This window comes from Papilio polytes, unplaced genomic scaffold, assembly GCF_000836215.1.
Source record: "Papilio polytes unplaced genomic scaffold, Ppol_1.0 DF823868.1, whole genome shotgun sequence".
Classification (NCBI taxonomy): domain Eukaryota; kingdom Metazoa; phylum Arthropoda; class Insecta; order Lepidoptera; family Papilionidae; genus Papilio; species Papilio polytes.
Window position 1 is genome coordinate 1,510,732 of NW_013525336.1, and position 20,826 is coordinate 1,531,557.

Below are 20,826 nucleotides of genomic sequence, written 5' to 3' on the forward strand. Positions count from 1 at the left end.
ATACACAATACCGAATGCGTTGCCTTGCCTTAAGCGACGGAGGAGGAGGCGCACATAAGAGGATGTTTCACCTTCTTAAGCGTCTTTACCACCGTCGAATCCACGTCCCCTAAGAAAAAGGGACTAAAGTTGGGCCTCCGGCACCACACTTATCAGAGGAAACGCGGAATTGCTCCCACTTCACGCCTGCCTTCTGTGTGGTTATGGTATTTCACTGATCAAATGAAGTTTTCATGCCTTATCCTAGATACAGAAGAGAAAATGGATGCATTCGTAGTGAAGAGAAAATGTATGTATTCCTAGTTGTCGATAATACAATTATTATATTATAGTATTAGAGCGTTCGCACACATTTGACTAAACTATCGCACAATTGTTTTGTCTCGCTTTGATTCCTATGAGCGTATATGGAGGTGCTCACACTACTCGATTTTTGGTTGAACAACTAAACAGTGGAATTGGCTTCGAAACAATCGACAATCACACAAGAGTTGTGGGATAGTTTAGTCAAAGGAGTGCAGGCCTTCTTAGACGTCAACTGGTATAAAATATTTCATCTAGAGGTTATAATATTATCTAGTATCAAGTAACCTTATGTTTTCGAGAGCATTTATATACTGCTATAACCTTTAAAATGAAATACAAATTACCATTATCCCTTACAGCTAATTCTGTAAAGCTCTTGTAACACTAAACATAGACATAACTAGATGACGCGGTAACTATTTCAAGAATTTTTTTAACTAGACGAAGTTCGTGTAATTGTTATTTTAACGCACTTAAAAAAAATAAAACAACCATGCGAAAACAAATGATTAACTAAATTCAAAAAACAATAACTAGAAAACATTCATAAATTTGAATTTAGAATTCGCCCGACGCTAGTGGTGTAAAGTGGCCAGTTTGAAAATTCTTCATTTTTAAAGACCTAATTTGAAAAAGGACCTACCTGAAAAGACTATTAAAGGGTAGACGCCTTACGTATCGTTTTTTAAATGTTTGTCTTGCTATTTTTTGCTCCAAGGGCGCTACAGGCGCGTCCCTTAAGTTTCTTAGGGCCGGTCCCACCACTGGCTGATAGACTCAGATAGATTAATCATGACGTCACTGTCAGATAAGGGAATGGAATCCGAAATTTCCATTATACATCTCACAAGTTGGATTGTTATTAGACAATTTACAATTTGGTGGGACAGACCCTTAGTATGGTTTCAAGTTTGTATTGCAGTGAAAGGACGCCTTGTTAATCTCCCTCATGGTGCCGATAATGCTAAAACCGACCCTGGCGACGCCCATGTATGGATGGATGTTTGTAGCTACTTATCTCTGAGACGGTTAAACCAATCTCTATGAAATTTGACACAAATGTAGCACATAGTTCGAAAGAACACACACTTAAAATATTTTTTTTTCCAACTCCTCCCCGACGAAGTCGTGGGCTAAGTTATAAGTAATAAATTAACAAATTACTGCATTGTCTTTATTTGACGCAGCACAAACGTCAGGTGAACGCCCTATTTGCGTCATTTAATTAAAAAAAAACTATAGCAACGGTTTTACTTTCTACGTATTTACAAACTTAGTAAATTTCCAGTTACCTAATGCATGTAAACTCGCGTTTTATTTACTTACCAAAAATGTCCGAGCTCGTTTGTTTAAACATATAAAATAAGCTTAGATTGTCACTCTGTGTGTTTGTTTAGGATTTATTTCTACTTGTAATTTTACGTTTAAACAAACATACTATAATTAAATAATAATAACACAATATTACATTATTTGGGGTGTTCCAAAACAGACTCAAAAATCAATTCAAGATATGTTTATTTTATTTTTTTATTAAGGCCTAATTTTAGTCCCCTTCCCTTTCCATCATTTTCTTAAGAGGAAAGGATGGGAAGGAAAAGTGGATTTGACGATGGAGGAGATGCATAGGAAGGGGAAATGTCCTCTTTTTGAGCGTCTCCTCCGTCAATGAAGGGTAGACAACGCATCTGCAATTGCGGATGCTTATGGGCAGCGGTCGCTTACCATATCGGTGGATTCAGGTGGCCGCTTGCTTATTTGCCACCTTATATTATGAAAAAAAAATTAAGACCAATATAAAAAGAATGTGTATAAGATTCTGTTATAAAAATTTGTGTCTCTAATTATTTAAAGACTAGCGGTTGCTCGCGAATTCGTCCGCCGTAAATATAAAAAAAACATACCTAATGTTACTCCTTGTTGCCGTAGCTTTTTAATGGTGTAAGAGTTTTTAAAATCGTTTATTTTTCAATACATACAAAAATACAAATCTTCCATCTTTATATTAGTATAGATTAAACAAGAAAAAAAAAAAGACTTATCAAAATCGGTCCACTAGCGGCGGAGTTATGCCGTAACACAAATAAAAAAAAAACATACAGACGAATTGATTACCTCCTTCTTTTTTGGAAGGTGGTTTGAAATATGTTTTTTTCCAGAAGGTGTGGTGGTGCCAACCAGTGTGAATATTTTTTATTGAAAAAATGAACATACTGTATTCAACAAATAAACAGTAAGTATAAAACAACTAATATAAAGCGATGTTATCATACGTATCATTACATTTGATTTCTCAGACTAGACTAAACATAAATCGGTTTGAAACAATTCACCATAAAATTTGTATTTTAAGAAAAAAAAAATTAAAATTTTTTTAGAAGTGTGTATCTTTTTAAAAATGTTGGACACAAGGAAACAAGTTATACGTTCAGGAAATACGAGGATGCAATGGATTTTTGCTTTAGCTGGTAATTAGTTTTTTATTTAAGGACAACTTTTGTGAAACATTATTTTTAACGCACTTAATGGCGTATTATCAAACGTTAATTGATTACTAAGAGGTACCTTATATTGTTCACATTAAATCTACCATGTTTTCTGGGTTTCTTTGAGATAAAATCCATACATTCTCAAAACCCTTAACTGACTCTGAGTCTGAATCGCAAATTGAATCGTCTCTATAAGTCGTTAATTGGTCGCTAAAAGGAACCTTAAGTGTAGTTTTTATAACATATACAATAAGACATTGTTACAATAAAAGTCATTTAACTATTTGTTAAACTGTAAAATATAAAAAAAAGTTATTTATTTAGTTTTTAACAAGTATTCACTTGCTGCGGTGTTTTTAGACTTAAATCAGCAATATCGAAGCTTTAAGCGCTGATGCTATGTAAAAGAGCTGTACAAAACCCAGCGTTTGATTTTTTTTAATTCATCATCATCTTCCTCCTTATCCTACTCCCGTAGCGGCGAAACAGGTTTATGTCCTCCACATTACTCTATCATACGTCATCTCAGTCATCACTCTCTTCTTGATCATGTCACCTTTCACGCAATCCATTCATCTGTTACACAACACACACTTTTTTTTACAACTATAAAATATAATTATATTTCAGCAAACCTTGCCCTAATGTTATACGGATTGGAAACTGGCTGGATGTCGCCTATCACGAGAACGCTACAATCCGATCAATCTCCCATTGGAGTACCACTAACAGATAATGAAGTGTCATTAGTGGCCAGCATTATGTGTGTATTTGCTGCGCTCAGCGCGCCGTTCTATTCATACATCGCTGATATTTATGGAAGGAAATTAGCTGTCATAGCTGTACCTACTTTTGAAACGGTAAGCTCTTTTTTCTGCTCTAAAATCTCAGCGATGCGAGTCTTAGAGCGTCGGTGGCTCAGGGGTTTGAGTACTTGACTTGTAATCCACAGGTCTTGGGTTCGAATCTCGTACTTGGCCAGCGTGGTTGACTATCGCCTAGTCTCCCCTTACTTTGGGTATGTTTCAAGCCCCTCAATGGGGTCGTGTGGTGTTGATGACGATAAAGTGTACTTTGACAAGATGTATCTTTTTAATTATCAACAAATAGCTATGCCTGTTTTTGCCATAGATATTAAGAGGGATGCATGGTTATTTGACGTGATCTTTGCCGTTGTAAATTTAGATTTGGGACCTTCATTCCGTTTCAAAGCTATGTCACCTTTTGAAGAACGGTAGTAACTAATATTCTCTGTTTTTCAGGTGTCTTGGATTATAAGATTATCGTTTCCATCTACTATGGGTTTGGTGGTAGCACGAGCATTCGCCGGCCTTGCATCCGGAGGGTCCTTTATCGTAGTCCCGATGTACGTGAAAGAGATCAGTCAAGATGACATCAGAGGACTCTTGGGATCTATACTTGTTATGGCGCAGAACTTAGGCATACTCTTCATGTATATTATAGGAGCATATCTGGATTACTTCATAGTACTTTGGATTGTACTATCCCTGAGTATATTGACAATTGTTCTAATGATCACGATGCCTGAATCACCAAGCTTTCTTATCAAGAAAGGGAATGTTGAAGTGAGTGTAGATTTTTATATAATTCGTACCCAATGATATGATCTTACAGCAACTGTGGGGTAGATTACGAGGTATTATATGCTATAGAAGTGGTCTAATCTGTACAATACCAGACACAGAAGATACGCGTCAAGTGGAAGTGCGTTCCATTTGACGAGCATGCGAGCCGGAGATCACTTACTCCATCCTACGTCCACCATTTTCTTATAAGGAAGGATAAAAAGAGACATATAGTTGTTTTATTTTATGGTGCACTTTACTTTTCTTAATTATATGTATTTCAACGATACAAAATTAAACCATAAATATTGATCACATTAGGTTCAGCGCACACGATTTATTCCATCGAGTTGGTTCCGGCTATAAGAGTGCTGTTATTTCAGGAAGCGACGAAGACCATCGCCTTCCTCAGAGGTCTTGACGTCGACAACGAATCAGTTAAAAGAGAAATCGATATAATGAAAAAGCAACAGCTATATTTTGAATCACTTCCTAAGATTTCTCTGATCTCTATATGTAAGTGTTTGTAATATAATATTGTAATAATAAGGCAATTTACGCATATAAACGTTGAAAGAACGATAGGTGATGACATTTTATAACTTTAGGTACTAAAAACTACAATTTAATCATCAGAAAGAGAATATCCATTAAAAATAAAACCACAATAGTTATACAATACGAACTAGAAAAAAGGACTTTAACCAATTTAAACGACATACCCTGAGTCATCTAATCGGCTAAGGGTGTCACTAAGTGTGGAATACACATAATCAACCATTAGCAATTGTTTTTTTAATAAATACAAATACAGTAGAACCGTGATAAGTTAAAGTCCAAGGGAAACAAAAATCAAGGGTTTATGTTATAGAGGTTTTAGGCTCTGATGGGAAAGGAACATATTATTTTTTTAAGTTATAGAGCTTTTTAAGTTACCGAGGTCCTACTGTATATATCATTATATTGATAGAATACATTTTAATGTGGCATTATTTTCTTCTAGTCAAGAACAAGAGCTGGCGGGGTCTGATCATCCTGGCCCTTCTCATAATCACGGTCCACGCTACCAATGGCACATACGCTATCATCAACTACGGCTCCAGTATTCTTGCGTCCAGTGGAGTCCAGTACAGCATCAGCGCAGAACTGCAGTCCCTGAGCTTTCCTGTTATGTTGATTATTGGCTCTTTAGTGTCCATGGGTTGTGTTGAACGGTTCGGACGTAAGGTTAGTACTTTTAATATTAATGTATCGATAGCCCTAAGTCCTAGATTTATTTTAATTTTAACAACAACTGCTTGCTTACTTTCATTGGAGGAGGAATGAGGCCCTCCTAGTGATACGAAAAATGTAAAGTAAATTATAAAAATGACATCAAATCAGCGCCGATCGTATAGGAGTAGGATAAGAAGGAAGTTGATCACTTAAGCTCATTTTAATAGTAGCTTCTTTAGACCTAGACTAGATCATCGGCTAGTGACGCCAAATACAATTTTTCACTTCACTGTCCCAATAGTCTTTTTTAATTGCTTATCTTATTACAGCCGCTGTTGGTGGGTTGCTTGTTAATATCTGCATGTTCTTTGGGCACTATGGGCTGTGGCATGCTTCTACAAGAGAACGGCATAAGTCCACCTAACTGGTTGCCAGTATTGGCTATGGTCTGTGCGATCTTCGGCTACGCAGCTGGTATTTCTCCGTTACCTTTCATCATCATGTCAGAAATGCTCAATTTCCAGGTAATAATAATTCTTTTAACAAATTTAAATTGGAATCACTTCTGACATATTTAATTTTCTTGGTGTCTTCGGTTAAGAGTACTCTAAATGAGGTCGCCAGGGGAGCAAGAGACAGCACGCTTTAGACCCTTAGTAGGAGGTTCTTTAAACTAAATATATACGTAGGAAGTTTAACTTCAAATGCAGTGATAGCTGTTTGTATTTACTTAATTGTTCTTGTTCCAGATCCGTGCTAAAGTAATGGGATTAGTGCTTATGCATTCTTGGGTTATGACTTTCTTGCAACTCATGTTGTACGCACCTATTTCTGCCGCCCTGGGCATATATACCACCTTCTTCTGCTTCGCTGGTATCAACATAATAGGTTTCTTTGTTATAATAATTTTATTACCAGAAACAAAAGGGAAGAGCGACGAACAGATCGAAGAAGAATTTAGGAAGAAATAGATGATAAACGGAATGATTTCTTTTGATTAAGAAAGACTTAATGCATGAAATTTTGGAAAAAGATTATGCTGGCTATCTCTGAATGAGAGAATACAATTTGTATGTGCCAAGACACTGTATTAATCGATTCTTTACGGTTACTTCGAATATTTGGTATGACATACTCAAATGTTAGAGGAATATTCTGCCAAATTATTCGACTGTTTGGATCATGAAGTTCTTTGTCTAGTGAGTGGGGTGTTGACTTTAATTTGTATTACAAATTTTTATGAAAAGGAGTAAACATGTAACAGATTATTTGCGTTTGTACAATTACAAATTGCTTTAAATTAGTCAAAGTTATTTTAAAATTATCTTCATTTTGACTTACCGTATAGATTCCACCAATTTTGCTATCTCTTACCGGTATCTCTGTATAGAATTCCTTTTTATTTTGGTTATTTTTAATGTTGCTAACTGCTTGAAACCTTTTAGTAACTTTTAATATTTAATACTTAACTCTTAATTGAATCTTTGCTATTCATTTTTTAACTGTCAATTCATTTGCGTCATATTACTTTTTTTATTTTTATATACATGTTTAAGCATTTATTCTATGGGAATCTTTTGTCTACGCAACCTACAGCTAAATTTATTACCAAAGACTGTGAAAAAACACGTTTACATTGTATTATGTTTGGTATTGATGTAAATAAAGATTTGTACGATGTAAAAATCATAATTATGATTGAGAAAATATAAAAATCATGAAATTTTCTTTGCAGTTTTTGTTTTATGTATTATTTAAAAAATAATAAATAAATGAATAAATAAATAAATATTTAATACCAATATTACCTTATAACTTTGCTTACTAAAAAACTTACCTTCAGTTACTTCTTTATATTTTTTTATAAGATATGGTGGTAAACGAGCACGCGGCCACCTGAATCCGCCAAAATGACGAAGCGACCGCTGCCCATAGACATCCGTAATTGCAGATGCGTTGCCTACCCTTATCCGACGGAGAAGGAGACGCACATAAAGAGGATATTTCTCCTTCCTATGCATCTCCTCCACCGTCAAATCAACTTCCTCTTCCCATCCTCACCTTATAAGAAAAAGGTGGTAAAGAGAAAGGGACTAAAATTGGGCCTCCGGCACCACACTCATCAGATGAAACACAGAATTTCTTCCATTTGACGGCTGTCTTCTGTGTGGTCGTGGTATTACTGGGGGCGTGCCGGCCCTGCACTGCTAAGGTGTTAAAGCGGGCACTACCACATATTCGGCGACTGAAGATAGACGGGTGAAAGACTGAAGAAAATAAAAAACCAAAATAGAAATTCATGTGTATAAAAATTTATAAACATATGCCCTTTTTTACACCCGAACATTATATTCTGCCCCATTATTTAAAACCAGACTAAAACTTATTTTTAAAGTGCACTCTTTGACTAAACTATCGCACAACTGTTTAGTCACGTTTTAATTCCTATGACCTTATATGGAGATGCACACCGATTTTCAGTTGTGCAAGAAACAGTTGAATAGGCTGCGAAACAATCGACAATCGCACCACAGTTGTGTGACAGTTTAGTCAAAGGTGTGCGCCCGCTTTGTTCAACAAAAGATATTTGGGCACTTTAAAATTCGTCTCAATAACAGCACACTTGTAAAGTGAGCTGTTATTTTTTTTTATTTTTAAACGTAGTCAACATACCATTTACAACGCCGTATAGTTTGTCTAAATAAGATAGATTGAAGAGGGTAAAAAATGTTTATTACTACTACAACCGTAATTCAATTTCGCTATTATTTCTGTCATCGCTAAATTCTCTACACTATAATGTTCACTACACTGTCCTCTAAATTAGTTAATAATAAAATAATAATTTTAGTTGAGTTCGATAATGATTTTTACCGAATATCGATAGCTCATTATTATTCGCTGCGTGTTTGTTTCGTCACTACGATACCTGTCTATTAAGTACGGCATTTGCCTTCATACAAATTGAATTCGATACTTCATATTCGTCATTTATCAAACTAATCTATCTTATTTAGACAAACTATAATAACATTATTTGTTGATCAAAGGTTTCAGTAAATCACTTCTTTGTAGGTATTTTACATTGGTAGGTACTTTGTGATCACAGTATCAAGTAAACTATAATTTCTTATTTAAATTAATAGTTTAAATACTCGAATTATTTGACAATTGACAAACAAAATCCCTTTAAATTGTAGCCCATAGAATGTTCTCGAAATACTAGTAGATTATCAAACGTCGGTCAGTTGAGAGTCTAGCCAGGCCCGCACGACTGGCGAGGAGACCCGCGTGAAGATAGTAGGGCTGGGGTTGCCGAGACAGTTGTCTGATGTCCAACCTGATGTGATACCCCACAGTCCATCGTCAGCGGTCACTGGCGCCCCCGCGTCAGGCTATGGTAAGTGTAACCGTTTAAACGCCATGTTAAAATAGTATTGTTTATTTTCTCTAAAAATTTCGATATATAGGTGTTTTATTAACTAACTGTTGCACGCGACTTCGTATGAGTAAAGTAAAAAATAACAAAAAAGTATAGGCGTAGCTTTTTAATGGCGAAAGAATTTTTGAATTCGACCAAGTAGTTTTTGAGTTATTTCAATACATACAAAAATCCAAAAAAAAATGCCTTCATAACGTATAGATATAGGTAAAGCGTAAACACACACTTTTTAGTTACGTAGAATGTCAGCGATTACAGTATACTTTTAAATAATTCTTTTTGTAATACAAAGCCCTATACTTACGACACGCTATATCCTGTACATTTTCACGCTATTGAACTTTGGGGGTAAGTAAATTAGAAAAATGGTCCTGCGGGAAAGGGACTAAAACTACAAGTCAATAGCAGCAAAGAAGCAAGATTGCTATGGTAATTATTAGCCAATGGCAAAAGCGTTCGTAATCGTTTAAGCATTTGAATTTAGATTTTACGATTTGTTTACAGTAATATAAAGTAAGTTCGTTCTCTGAGTGTTATATATTCAATCAAAATCTGTATTCAAGTGTGAAATCAGTTTAACTTACCAGGCACAAACTGTGATGTGACATGATAGGATCTAGACATAGACTGGACTCATCCAGGGTATGGTTCAACGTGGACATGAGACTCTGACACCAGCTCCAAGGTATCATCTTTTGTGTGGACACCCGCATGCTATTGGGTTGGACGCGCTCTTGCGCTGATGATGGGAGCACTTGCCCTCTCACCTAATATTAAAAAAAATGATTAGATACATACTATTGTTATTAACTAGTTTAGTTAATGCAAGTTAATACGGAATAATGCCAGTGCAATGATGTAGCAGGCAATCCAACTGCATTCATGTACCTTCTACTGGCACAGTATATACCAGCGATGTCAACAAAATCGTATGAGACGAGACTTGGCATGCAAGTATGCTATCTACTGGCATGTGTACTCCCGGCCTTATGTTTTATTGGTTAGTTTCCTTTTTTATTGTTAAAATATCGAGGAAAATATCAACATGGGTTAATCATCGTCTAAGTCATTATTATTATTTCCGTTTGCTTTTAATAAATAATCTAAAAGTGCGTATTGATCGACGTTATGCGGTGTTATATGTGTTACACGACGAACCAGCGAACAACAACGCCTTAAGACGTTTACTGCGGCAAGTAAAAACATAATTCTCCATATGGTGCGGCGGCGGGCTTAAATGCGCCCCCAATGATGTTTCCGCCAGTGCGTAGCAGGTCTTTCTAGACCCACCAGCACTACGATTGATTTTGCTATAATAATTGGAAACATAATTTATATATTTTAAGTAATGTAATGAATACATCTGAAATAATAGTTTTGCATTAGAGAGAGGGATGAATTTTCGTCGTTCGCACCAGCGGCAGGCCGATTTCGGCCTGTTGCGGAACGTGTTAAATGCTATTCACCTCGTAACATTACACCACGTAACGTCAGTACCCACTTTTAGGTTCTAAATTTAAAATTACATACTTACAATTAACCGTGGCCAATAGGTTGCCAGGAATTTTGCGCTCAGAACTTTCCCCTTGATTCTACTCAAAGGAATCGCTTTCAAAGCCTCGTTATATTCAGCTGGAACTGCTAGACGGAGTAACGCGACATCGTACGTTGGCTTCTTGTAGGAATAAGCTGGGTGAATCTCTACACCCTTGATAGGTAATAACGCACCTCCTTTCTTACAATTCACCGTACCTAATCTCACCCTGAAGAATTTTATCGATTCCCTTACACTGTAAATAATAATGAAAACTTACAAATCATGTTTTAAAGAAGCTTATATGGAGGTGCGCGCACTACTTTTTAGTTGTGTAACTAAACAGTTGAGGCTGCGATACAATCGACAATCGCACACAGTTGTGCCATAGTTTAGTCAAAGGTGAACACCTGCTCTAAACCATTAATCTTAAAATTATCATATTAATACGTAAAACGACGTCTTTTTTGCCCTTTTTAAGAAAAATGCAAGCAGATTAATGTGAAATTCGGCACAATTAAAGTTAATTTAAAAAGGAGGGAATAAAGGTGTTTTTAATTTAATTTAGATTTAGTTTAGTATATGAAAAAAAGTCTTACTTATAAAATTCTCCCGCGACGGTGAGCACCCATTTCTTCTCTATTAGGGCTCCGGTTGCGTAATGGGTCCCCTTTCTTTGTACGGATACTGAGAATGGATATCTTTGCGATCCACTTCGTACTTTGTATGCTTTTTCACCCTTTTTGTTCTTATCTGTTAACATTACAACAATCATATAAATCGTAATATATACTCGTAAATATTATAAATGCGAAAGTTACGCTGGATGGATAGATGTTTGTTAGCGTTTGCAGCCTAAACGGCTGAAGGGATCTCCATGAAATTTGGCACAGGTTTAAAGCATAGTCTGGAAGAACACATAGGCTACTTTTTATCCCAGGAATAGTTACGGTTCCCGTGGGATTCATTAATTTAGTTTTTTAATGTTTACTCGATCATTCTGCAACGGTTCAACATATCTTATTGATATTTGGCACAGATATAAAACAAAGTCTGGAGTACGTATGGGAAAAGGTTCATCCCCGGGAAATGTCCGGTTCCCGAGGGATACGTAGCTTTTTGTTATTCCTATATTTCGTATGTTTTTTAATACCACGCGGACGAAGTCGTGGGCAGCAGCTAGTTGAATAAAAATACTGTATGTAAAATTTTTTTATAGTTTTTGCTCATCTTAAAAATTATGTTTCAAGCAATCGTTGTAATAGATTAGATTTAAAGAAGGTAAAGGAAATCTAACAATGACATTAGTATAAAAATGTCAATTATTGGTACTTTACAATAGAACAAATAATTATAAACCTTAGAATTTCTTTTATACTTTTACGTTCGTATTTTGCCCTTCGTTTCTTCACTGCAGAAAATATTTTAACGTTACTGAACTAGAATGTTCTAAAGACGATAGTGGTTTGTATCCGGACCTAGAGAGAGAGAAAGATAGAAAAAAGAACGAAGAGGGCATGTCACTTTGACTTTGGTATTGCAATATTTAGATTTACTAAAACTAACTACTTTACCAAAAGTAAAATTACTATTATAAATGGAGGGGTGAATCGCATGTTACAAGGAGAATATTAGTTATGGGTGTGGAAGGGTACACCGGTAGAGGTAGACCTAGAAAGAGATGGATGTATTGCGTGAAAGGTGTCATGATCAAAAAGGGAGTGATGACTGAGATGACGTATGATAGAGTTATTTGGCGGATAAAAATCTGCTGTGCTGACCCTACGGGAGTAGGATAAGGATGTTGATGATGATGAAATGTTCTTACCTTTTGCGCCACTTCTCCTTGTTCCGTTAACACTTTTTACATGTGCACTAATTTTTTTTTTCGAAAACCCTTTAGATCCTTCGGGGAAGAACTCTGTGCTGTCAGACCCTAACGATGAGCTCTCCAAGCTATCGAAATGATCATCGCGTTTGTGGTATTTACCGTACACAATAACTATACAAATTGTAAAGAAACTAATTAAAACAAACCTATGCCCCATGTTTGAGGTATTCAAAAATAAAAATATGAATTAACAAAACATTTGCATGTTTAGTGTAAGGACACCAAACTAAATGTCAATGGTGTGAACAAAATATCTTTAATCCAGATGTTAAATACACAGAATGGTGTTAGAAACTAAAATAAATCAAAAAGGTACATTTGAATGGCAGCTCAATAAGGAATTAAAAAAGAAAATCTAACGAACAATGGACACGGTTGATGCATTATATCGGTATGTTTTGAATGGATAAAAGAAATAGAGTTGCAATTTCTTTTTTTTTTTATTTTTATGAATCATTTGTTTATGCATTCATCCTTCACATATTTATTTTGATATGATGTTATATAACTATTATTTTATGACTCTCATATGCCGTAATAATTATAGTGCTTATTTATTAACGTATAACGTATAATAATTTACAGCTTGTTATTATAAAGTTATGATATATGACATAGATGTAGCTATAATGTGAAGATATTAGAATTTAAAAAATATATTCGCAATAACATTGCGTACTATCAAATGCAAATTACTTGAAAATATTTGATTGTGTTTAGAGATAGTAATAGCTTTCTTTAATAATTAACTATTCTTAACAGAAATAATTAAGATTTTACCCCATTGCTGAGACATTCACGTGAAACGTGTCGTGATTTCAGTTTGGAAGATGTTTCGAAACTACAAAAGTTTCGTTTTAAAACCTATTTTATTTAACGAGAACAAACTTGATATAATGAAATTAATGTTTATTTCCCTAAAATATTTTTTTAACTTGAGCTTTATTGTGCGCGGTTCACAAATTGGCAGTAGAACATGCAAGGTACGGATTTCATGGTCTCACAGTTATCAGTTAGTTATACTCACATTATACCAGTTGAATGCCAGTCATACTTTTGAGCTTCAACTGTACTGGCCAAGTGTGAACCACGCTCTCATTTCCGAACGTAATTGTCAATGTCAACTGTCACTTAACGTTACAATTTGTTTCTGAATTTATGTTTATCAATTGATGATTTCAGAGATTTATGTGAATACACCAAATTGTTAACTATGTTTTAGGATAACAATATAGCTTACATACTCCTAACGTTATCTAAGTTAACATGGGGTTATTATCAGACCCGGAGTATGGGTCGGCGAAATGGGTTAAGATCCTTCGAAAAATTCAAGGGCCGCTATGTCTTCTGTTTTACATTGGAGCAATTGGATGGTTTCTGATGCTTGGAAATCGGGACTTCAACAATGAGACGTATTTCTCAGAGAATGCTTTACTCCCGGGTTTAGTTGCAAAGGAGTTTAACGCTGAATCAAGTGCAAATAGGTTCTATAGTGAACTTTTGCAAGAAATGGAGGTTTGTAGTGTATTATTGGTAAAAAATATTGAAATTGAAGTAGAATTTTAAGTAATTTTGTTTTTAGTTTTCTCATTAACGTAACTAATTCACACTATGTTATGACTAATGTTTTAATATGTTGTAATATCCATCCATTCATCTAAGCTTTTACATATATAATATTAGTATAACTTTACTATTTTATTTTTTGTCTCAGGAAAAGTATGAAGAAACAGGTGAAATGCCTGTATCCTGGCTAGTTGGTAAAATGTCTCAGTTGCATTTAGAAGTTTACACTCACAACTTCACCCTCAATTATCCAATGGGACAGGGCCAGGTACTTTAAATCTTTATTTTCACATAATCAAGTAATTTTATATCTATTACATGACTAAACCTATGATTTCTTATAAAATACTTGTGGCCTTATATATGTATTTTTTAAATATAAACAGTTAGTAATGATTTTTGCAATAACAAGTTTATGAAAATATTTACAAACATAAAATAGTAAAATTTTGTGATAGCTATAATTTACTTAAGAACCATACTTCTATGTAATCTGTGTGTACCCTTAGCATGTAACATTAGGTTTCAGCCTGTGACTCTGTATCGACTTAAAGAAAAATTTAAGACAGATACATTACGTCCAAATTTCAAGACCTATTCAGCCATTAAGGCAGTATATGCTAACAATCATGGTGATCCATCATACAGGGTCCCATCCTAGCTCGGACACCAGTCCCTGACTCCCTCCCCTTTGGGGGAAATTAATAGTCTTTTTTTATTTAAACTTATGCATTTATAATATTAGTAATATTTTATATTCCAGGTGTACAAAGGTACTAATGTGTATGGCATACTAAGAGCTGCAAGAACCCCTTCCCTTGAAGCATTGGTTGTATCAGCTCCATTCCGATACATGTCCACACATCAGAAGGGAACCGCAGCTGGGATTGCATTGATGTTGTCATTCGCACAATTTGCTAGACGTAAGAATTACTTGTAAAGTAACTAGCTGTGCCCGTGTGAATAAAACTTTATTTTATGGTTATACTAGCTTTCGCCCGCGACTCCGTCCGCGTGGAATTAAAAAAAACAAAAGTGCAAAAACAAAAGTAGCCTATGTGTTCTTTCAGACTATCCTCTACATCCATACCAAATTTCATCGAAATCGATTCAGCCGTTTAGGCTACAAACTCTAAGAAACATCCATCCATTCATCCATCCATCCATCCATCCATCCATCCATCTAAACTTTCGCATTTATAATATTAGTAAATAATATTAGTAAGACTATGTAGAAATGTATTGTAAATAACAAAATTACAATGCTTATGACAACAAAGGCCTTTACTATTGGCTAACAATTATCATACCATGACAATCTTGTTTATTTGCTGTTATTGTCTTGACAATTTTGTCCCGTTCTTTTTATTTCCAAATTATTTACTCTCTAAATGAAATAGCGTGAAAATATATAGCCTATAGCGTGCCGTAAGTGTAGGGCTTATTAAAAAAAGATTATATCAAAAACATACTGTGATTGCTGACATCTTACATAGCAAAGAAGTGTGTTTACACTGTGTTATACTAATATAGTTATATTTTGTTTTATAATAAATGCTTATAAGATGTAAACAAAGAAATTACTTTTTATAGTAACTTTCATCCATTCATCCAAATGAATTTTTGCATCTATACTAATACTATAAAGAGGAAAGATTTGTATTTTTGCATATATTGAAAGTCTCAAAAACGACTGGACCGATTTAATAAATTCTTTCACCATTAGAAAGCTATGTTATCACTGAGTAACATCATACTAATATTATAAATGCGAAAGTTTAGATGGATGGATGGACAGATAGATGGATGTTTGTTAGAGTTTGTAGCCTAAATGACTGAACGGATTTTGATGAAATTCAGTATAGATGTGGAGGATAGTCTGGAAGAACACATAGGCTACTTGGAGACACATAGGGGACGGAGTTGCGGGCGAAAGTTAGTAGGCTATATTTACAAATTTCACATGGACGAAGTCGAGAGCAACAGCTAGTCAATAATATAATTCTAATTTGTTTCAGCTCAAAAATATTGGGCCAAGGATATAATATTCCTTGTGACAGAATACGAACAACTAGGAATGCAGGCCTGGCTTGAAGCATACCATGGACTTAACAATGAACCTGGAAACTTCTACTCAAGTCTAGGAAGTTTCTGGAAACAAGATCTACCTTTGTTAGATCTAGCTAAGTTTACGTCGCCTATAGATTGGGGTGAAGAGGCACAAAGTCTTAATCCAGGCAAATTGCAAGGCAGATCTGGATCTATACAGGCGGCTATCAATTTGGAATTTGATTCACCTAAATTTAGTAAGTTTTTTTATTATAGACTAGCTGTTCCCGTGCGGCTTCATCCGCATAAAATTATTAAGTTTTTATTTTATTGTTTACATTTGTCAAATTATCAATAGCAAATGTCAAAATTACATGACATGACAAACTTTGGCAATCTTGCTTCCTTGAAGTTGGCAGCAACTTATGATGTGTCTCCCATATTAGCATTTTTATCCAAAATCATTTCCCCCAAAATTTAATGGCGTGAAAATATGTAGCCTAAAGTGTGTGAACAATTAATTTTAACCCTTTCGCGTCATATGTCAGATGTTAATATCAATTCAATATACCACTCTCAGAGTTCTTAATTTCTTGGTAGTTACTAATAAAACTGCACTAAGGGACCATTCTTTAAATAGATTATTAAACAATAAGTGATTGACGGCTGAGTACTGAAACGATTTTTAAACACATTGCTAAATAAGAGCCGTTTACAAGCTGACGTCATAATAGAATTTGCAGTTTATTTGTGTCCTTGCTTAAGACGCTATAAATGTATCAGTATTGGGTTGTATGTTATACTAATTTCGTGTTAAAGAAATGTGGTTTTTATTTATAGAGTACATAGAGGTGAAAATCGAAGGATTAAACGGACAACTACCTAATCTGGACCTTGTGAATTTAGTTCATAAACTATGTGTGAAATCTGGGATACATCACTCTTATAAGAACAGGTAACATAATGCAATTAAGTCAACATGTACTATCAGGGAATTTTGCGGTATTCAACTTTGAAATTTACAGTCGTTTGTAAGTTTTGTACGCATTAAGAGGACGCGAAAGAATAACTAAGACGGCTCATTTAAATATATCTGAACGTTATTATATCGATCTATTGTTTATCTGTAAGAGGTGGCGGAAATTCCGAGGTCCAATATTCTCTTTCCTATCTGTAAGAAAATAATATAAAAGGGAAGTGGCTTAGACATAGAAGAGGGGGCACAGGAACGGGGAAATGTCCACCTTTTGTGCATCTGCTTCTCCGTTGATTAACAGTTGACAATCCATCTGCAATTGCGGTTGTCTATGGATGGTTTTCGCTATTTCAGCGAATCCAGGTAGTACCTTGCTCTTTTGCTAACTTATGATTTATAAAAAAGTTTGCCTAGTACAAGGTACAAAAAATGTTATCTGAAAGTGGAACACCGTGAAGGGCTCTGACTGTACATATGTGTAAAATTATACCTCTTATGGTTGTTTAAACGGGAAGTGAATTTAATTCCTTGACTACTAGTTTTTTAAGAGGAATTTCATTGTTAAAAGTGTTTAAATGTTTGGTTTAAGTTATTCATGGATTCGTCGTAACAAGATGGACGAATGGGTGAACGGTATTTGGACAATGCTCGGTATGGTGAACACACAATTCCCTGGGGTAAGATACGACAAGAAATCATGCAAAAAATACTTAAATTAAAATAATATTATTTATATAAGAGAAAACATTGATCTAGTTCATAAAGTAAACGCCATCAATAAATTACTAAGTTAAATTATAAGAATAATAACGGCCGAATACTGAAACTTAATGTAAATATGTAACAATGTCTTAAATATCATTTAATCCACGCACCCTTAACTTGGCAGAATTTTATTTTTTCTAATATCAAAATAATATTCTTAACTTACTTAACTTACACTTAACCTTGATGACCCAAGGTGTCTAGAAAAAATAATAAAAAAAGATTCTGATGTATCTCAGATACACTAACAAGAAAAGGGTACAAATACCTTACAAATTTTGACATATATGAGATTGAGGGACTCACAAAGCGAATTAAAATTCGTTTCAATATTTGGCTGTAACATTTATAAATGCAAATTAATTAATTTTAGGTACCAAATGGTAATCACGGATTATTCCATCGTTTCGGAATCGAAGCTGTGACTTTAGAAGGTAGAGATGCAAACGACCCGGCGGGAATTCCGCCCAAAGTTAACTCTATACCCACCGCTAGCTTCTACAAACTCGGCACAGCTTTAGAAAGTATAATCCGATCGTTGAATAACTTGCTAGAGAGATTTCACCAAAGTTACTTCTTTTATCTTCTTGCTTCCACTAATAGATTTATTTCTATCGGTAAGTATCAAAATATACGAATGATTCATTCATTCAATAAATTCATTCACTCGCTCATTCATCACATAAAATGTCATTCGTTAATATCTAAACTTTTTTATTTCCTTAAAACAACGTAACTTCATTACACAGTTCTGTAATTCAGTTTTTAAACTCATTATTTATTCAATTTCCACCATATAATAAAAAATGACACAATCTAACGATAATTATTTTTTTTTAATTTGTTCTTTAATAATATTCCTTTAGGACAATATATGCCATCACTCTGTTTACTCTGTGCTGCTATGTTAATACGAGCATTATCGCTATGGGTTAATATACAAGATGACGAAACTGACGCACAAAATGATACGCCAAAAGATAAAGATACAAAAGTAGCACAAAAAGATACAAAAGACGCACCGAAAGATACAAAAGCAGCACAGAAAGATACAAAAGATAATTCAGGAATAACGGAGAATATTGAAAAGAAATCGGACAAAGCATCCGATAAAATAGAGGATAAATTAGAAAGTGACGGGAAATCGGATAAAGATGATGTTAAAGATCTAGTATCAAAAGATGAAGGGAAAGGTGATGGATTTAGCGTAGTAAATATAGGAGCTAATTATCTTTTGGTACATTTATTGGGATATATGGTGATGAACTCTCCTGTAATCTTCAGTCAAATTGGTATGTATAACTAGCCTTAGCCGGGCGATTCCAACCCCCGTCCAACAAAAAAATATGTTGTCTACATGTTATATCAGACTATGCTCTACATCTATGCCAAATTTCATCGAGATTCGTTCAGCAGTTTAGGCTACAAACTCTAACAAACATCGCATTGAAATATTCGCATTTATAATATTAGTAATGTAGTTGCCATAGTAAACTTCAATTTTGTTTGGAATTCTTAACATTTGCATTTAAAATAAATGTTTGTTTCATTATTCACACACATAATGTGCATACACATAAACACACTCACATACCCCAACACATGTATTTGATCACATATGTACCTAGACTAAGAGAAGGCACTACCTCCTGTAATACAGGTCCCCACCTAGCTCAGGAAGCAGAGCTCAATGATTATTGTTCAACTGATCATAATAATAAAGTGTTTTTATCTTTTTTATTTCTATCAGAATACGCCATGTTTTTTTTTAAACTTCTAACATAATTTTCTTAGCTGCCTGTCATTTCAAATATTTTAGGTATTTAATCGTTATTGTTCTCAGGTGCGAAGTATTTCGAATATCCGTCAGAGTTCTCTGTTTACTGCGGTTTTATTGGATTATCAATTATTATAACCATTATATCGCCGTTTTTACCACGACTGTTCAGATCTGGGCCATTAACACGAGAAGAAATGACATTAATGAATATATTGGTTTTAATTGAATTATCAACCGCATGTCTTGCTATTGGTATGCATAATTTCTCTCTAGGACTTGTGGTAGCGACAGTTTATACCCCATTGTCTCTGGTCGTCGGAGTCATTGACAGTAAGAAACGGTAAGTAACTGGTAAATTTGTGTTTTACCATATTAATTTTAGTATATTTGTGTCGGATCATAGTATCTTTGGTATGTTTTGTTACTGTCCATACCTCCTAATGTTTATTACTTTCAGATCAATAATGCTACAAGTGAAGCGTATAATCTGCCTTCTTCTTCACCCGCTGTGCTTTATGTCTTTGGCCATGATAAGTTACAGCCGCGTGTTGTTCCCTGAGGAGGGGTTGGGTAATATGATTTCCCGCGGGAAGGACGCCGCCATGCAAGCTGTCATGTTCTCCATTGTTGACTCTATGGTTGGTATTTTTTTCATTAGAAAATAGGCAAAAGAAAGATTTTTTAATTTATTGTAATAGGTATCCCAACTTATTTTTTAAATTTTTTCTTGATATATTACAAATTAATATTTTTATAGATTAATTAAATTTGCTTTTTATTCATTTTACAGATTTATGGCAACTGGTTGTACAATGTTGCTACATGCATATTTCTTCCAACTTGGATCATCTTTTGGCAAATACTATGTAACAAAGTTGAGATTTCTTAGTACAAAACTAATTTATTAGACATAATTTAAGTTTATTTGTAATTTTCATGTTCTGTTGATAACTGGGAGATTTGTGTAAAACAGTTTTATAAGTTTTAAATGAGATTTTAAAACTGGATGAAATGAATGGTTATGTTTTTTTTTATTCCAAAGAGAAATAAATGTGTTTGTATTCTTACTTGTTGTTTACTTTATGCATTTATTACCCCCAAACCTATATACGAATGAACGAGATGCACCTTTTAATGTTGGAAAAAGGGAATCTACAAGAACGTTGAAAAATGACTTTAGAGTTCTTCAATTAAATTAAGCGAAATTGTATAATTCTTAAATGTTTT

At 34.5% G+C, this 20,826-nt stretch overlaps 3 protein-coding genes across 4 annotated transcripts; 2 read left to right on the forward strand and 1 right to left on the reverse strand.

The window, feature by feature from the left end:
* The first annotated feature begins 3,439 nt into the window (after positions 1–3,439).
* LOC106103095 (facilitated trehalose transporter Tret1-like) lies at positions 3,440–6,567 on the forward strand. The gene is made up of 6 exons (XM_013282761.1): positions 3,440–3,655; positions 4,058–4,381; positions 4,765–4,897; positions 5,385–5,608; positions 5,926–6,120; positions 6,346–6,567. The coding sequence occupies exons 1-6, from the start codon at positions 3,440–3,442 to the stop codon at positions 6,565–6,567; spliced, it is 1,314 nt and encodes a 437-aa protein (XP_013138215.1).
* Positions 6,568–8,588: 2,021 nt separating this feature from the next.
* LOC106103152 (trypsin-like) lies at positions 8,589–13,290 on the reverse strand. Of its 2 annotated transcripts, XM_013282826.1 has the most exons (6): positions 13,244–13,290; positions 12,401–12,574; positions 11,172–11,325; positions 10,573–10,828; positions 9,623–9,805; positions 8,589–8,991 (listed from the first exon to the last, which is right to left on the reverse strand). In XM_013282826.1, exons 1-6 carry the CDS (start codon positions 13,257–13,259, stop codon positions 8,830–8,832), a joined length of 945 nt encoding a protein of 314 aa, XP_013138280.1. In that variant the 5' UTR covers positions 13,260–13,290; the 3' UTR covers positions 8,589–8,829. The 2 variants fall into 2 exon arrangements, with proteins under 2 accessions (XP_013138280.1, XP_013138279.1); XM_013282825.1 differs by lacking the exon at positions 13,244–13,290 and having other exon boundaries at positions 12,401–12,684.
* A 303-nt stretch (positions 13,291–13,593) lies between these two features.
* LOC106103150 (glycosylphosphatidylinositol anchor attachment 1 protein) lies at positions 13,594–20,666 on the forward strand. Its single transcript, XM_013282823.1, has 11 exons — positions 13,594–13,978; positions 14,178–14,297; positions 14,793–14,952; positions 16,048–16,335; positions 16,919–17,033; positions 17,644–17,731; positions 18,193–18,436; positions 18,686–19,111; positions 19,663–19,939; positions 20,057–20,237; positions 20,390–20,666. Exons 1-11 carry the CDS (start codon positions 13,730–13,732, stop codon positions 20,486–20,488), a joined length of 2,247 nt encoding a protein of 748 aa, XP_013138277.1. The 5' UTR covers positions 13,594–13,729; the 3' UTR covers positions 20,489–20,666.
* Positions 20,667–20,826: the final 160 nt, after the last annotated feature.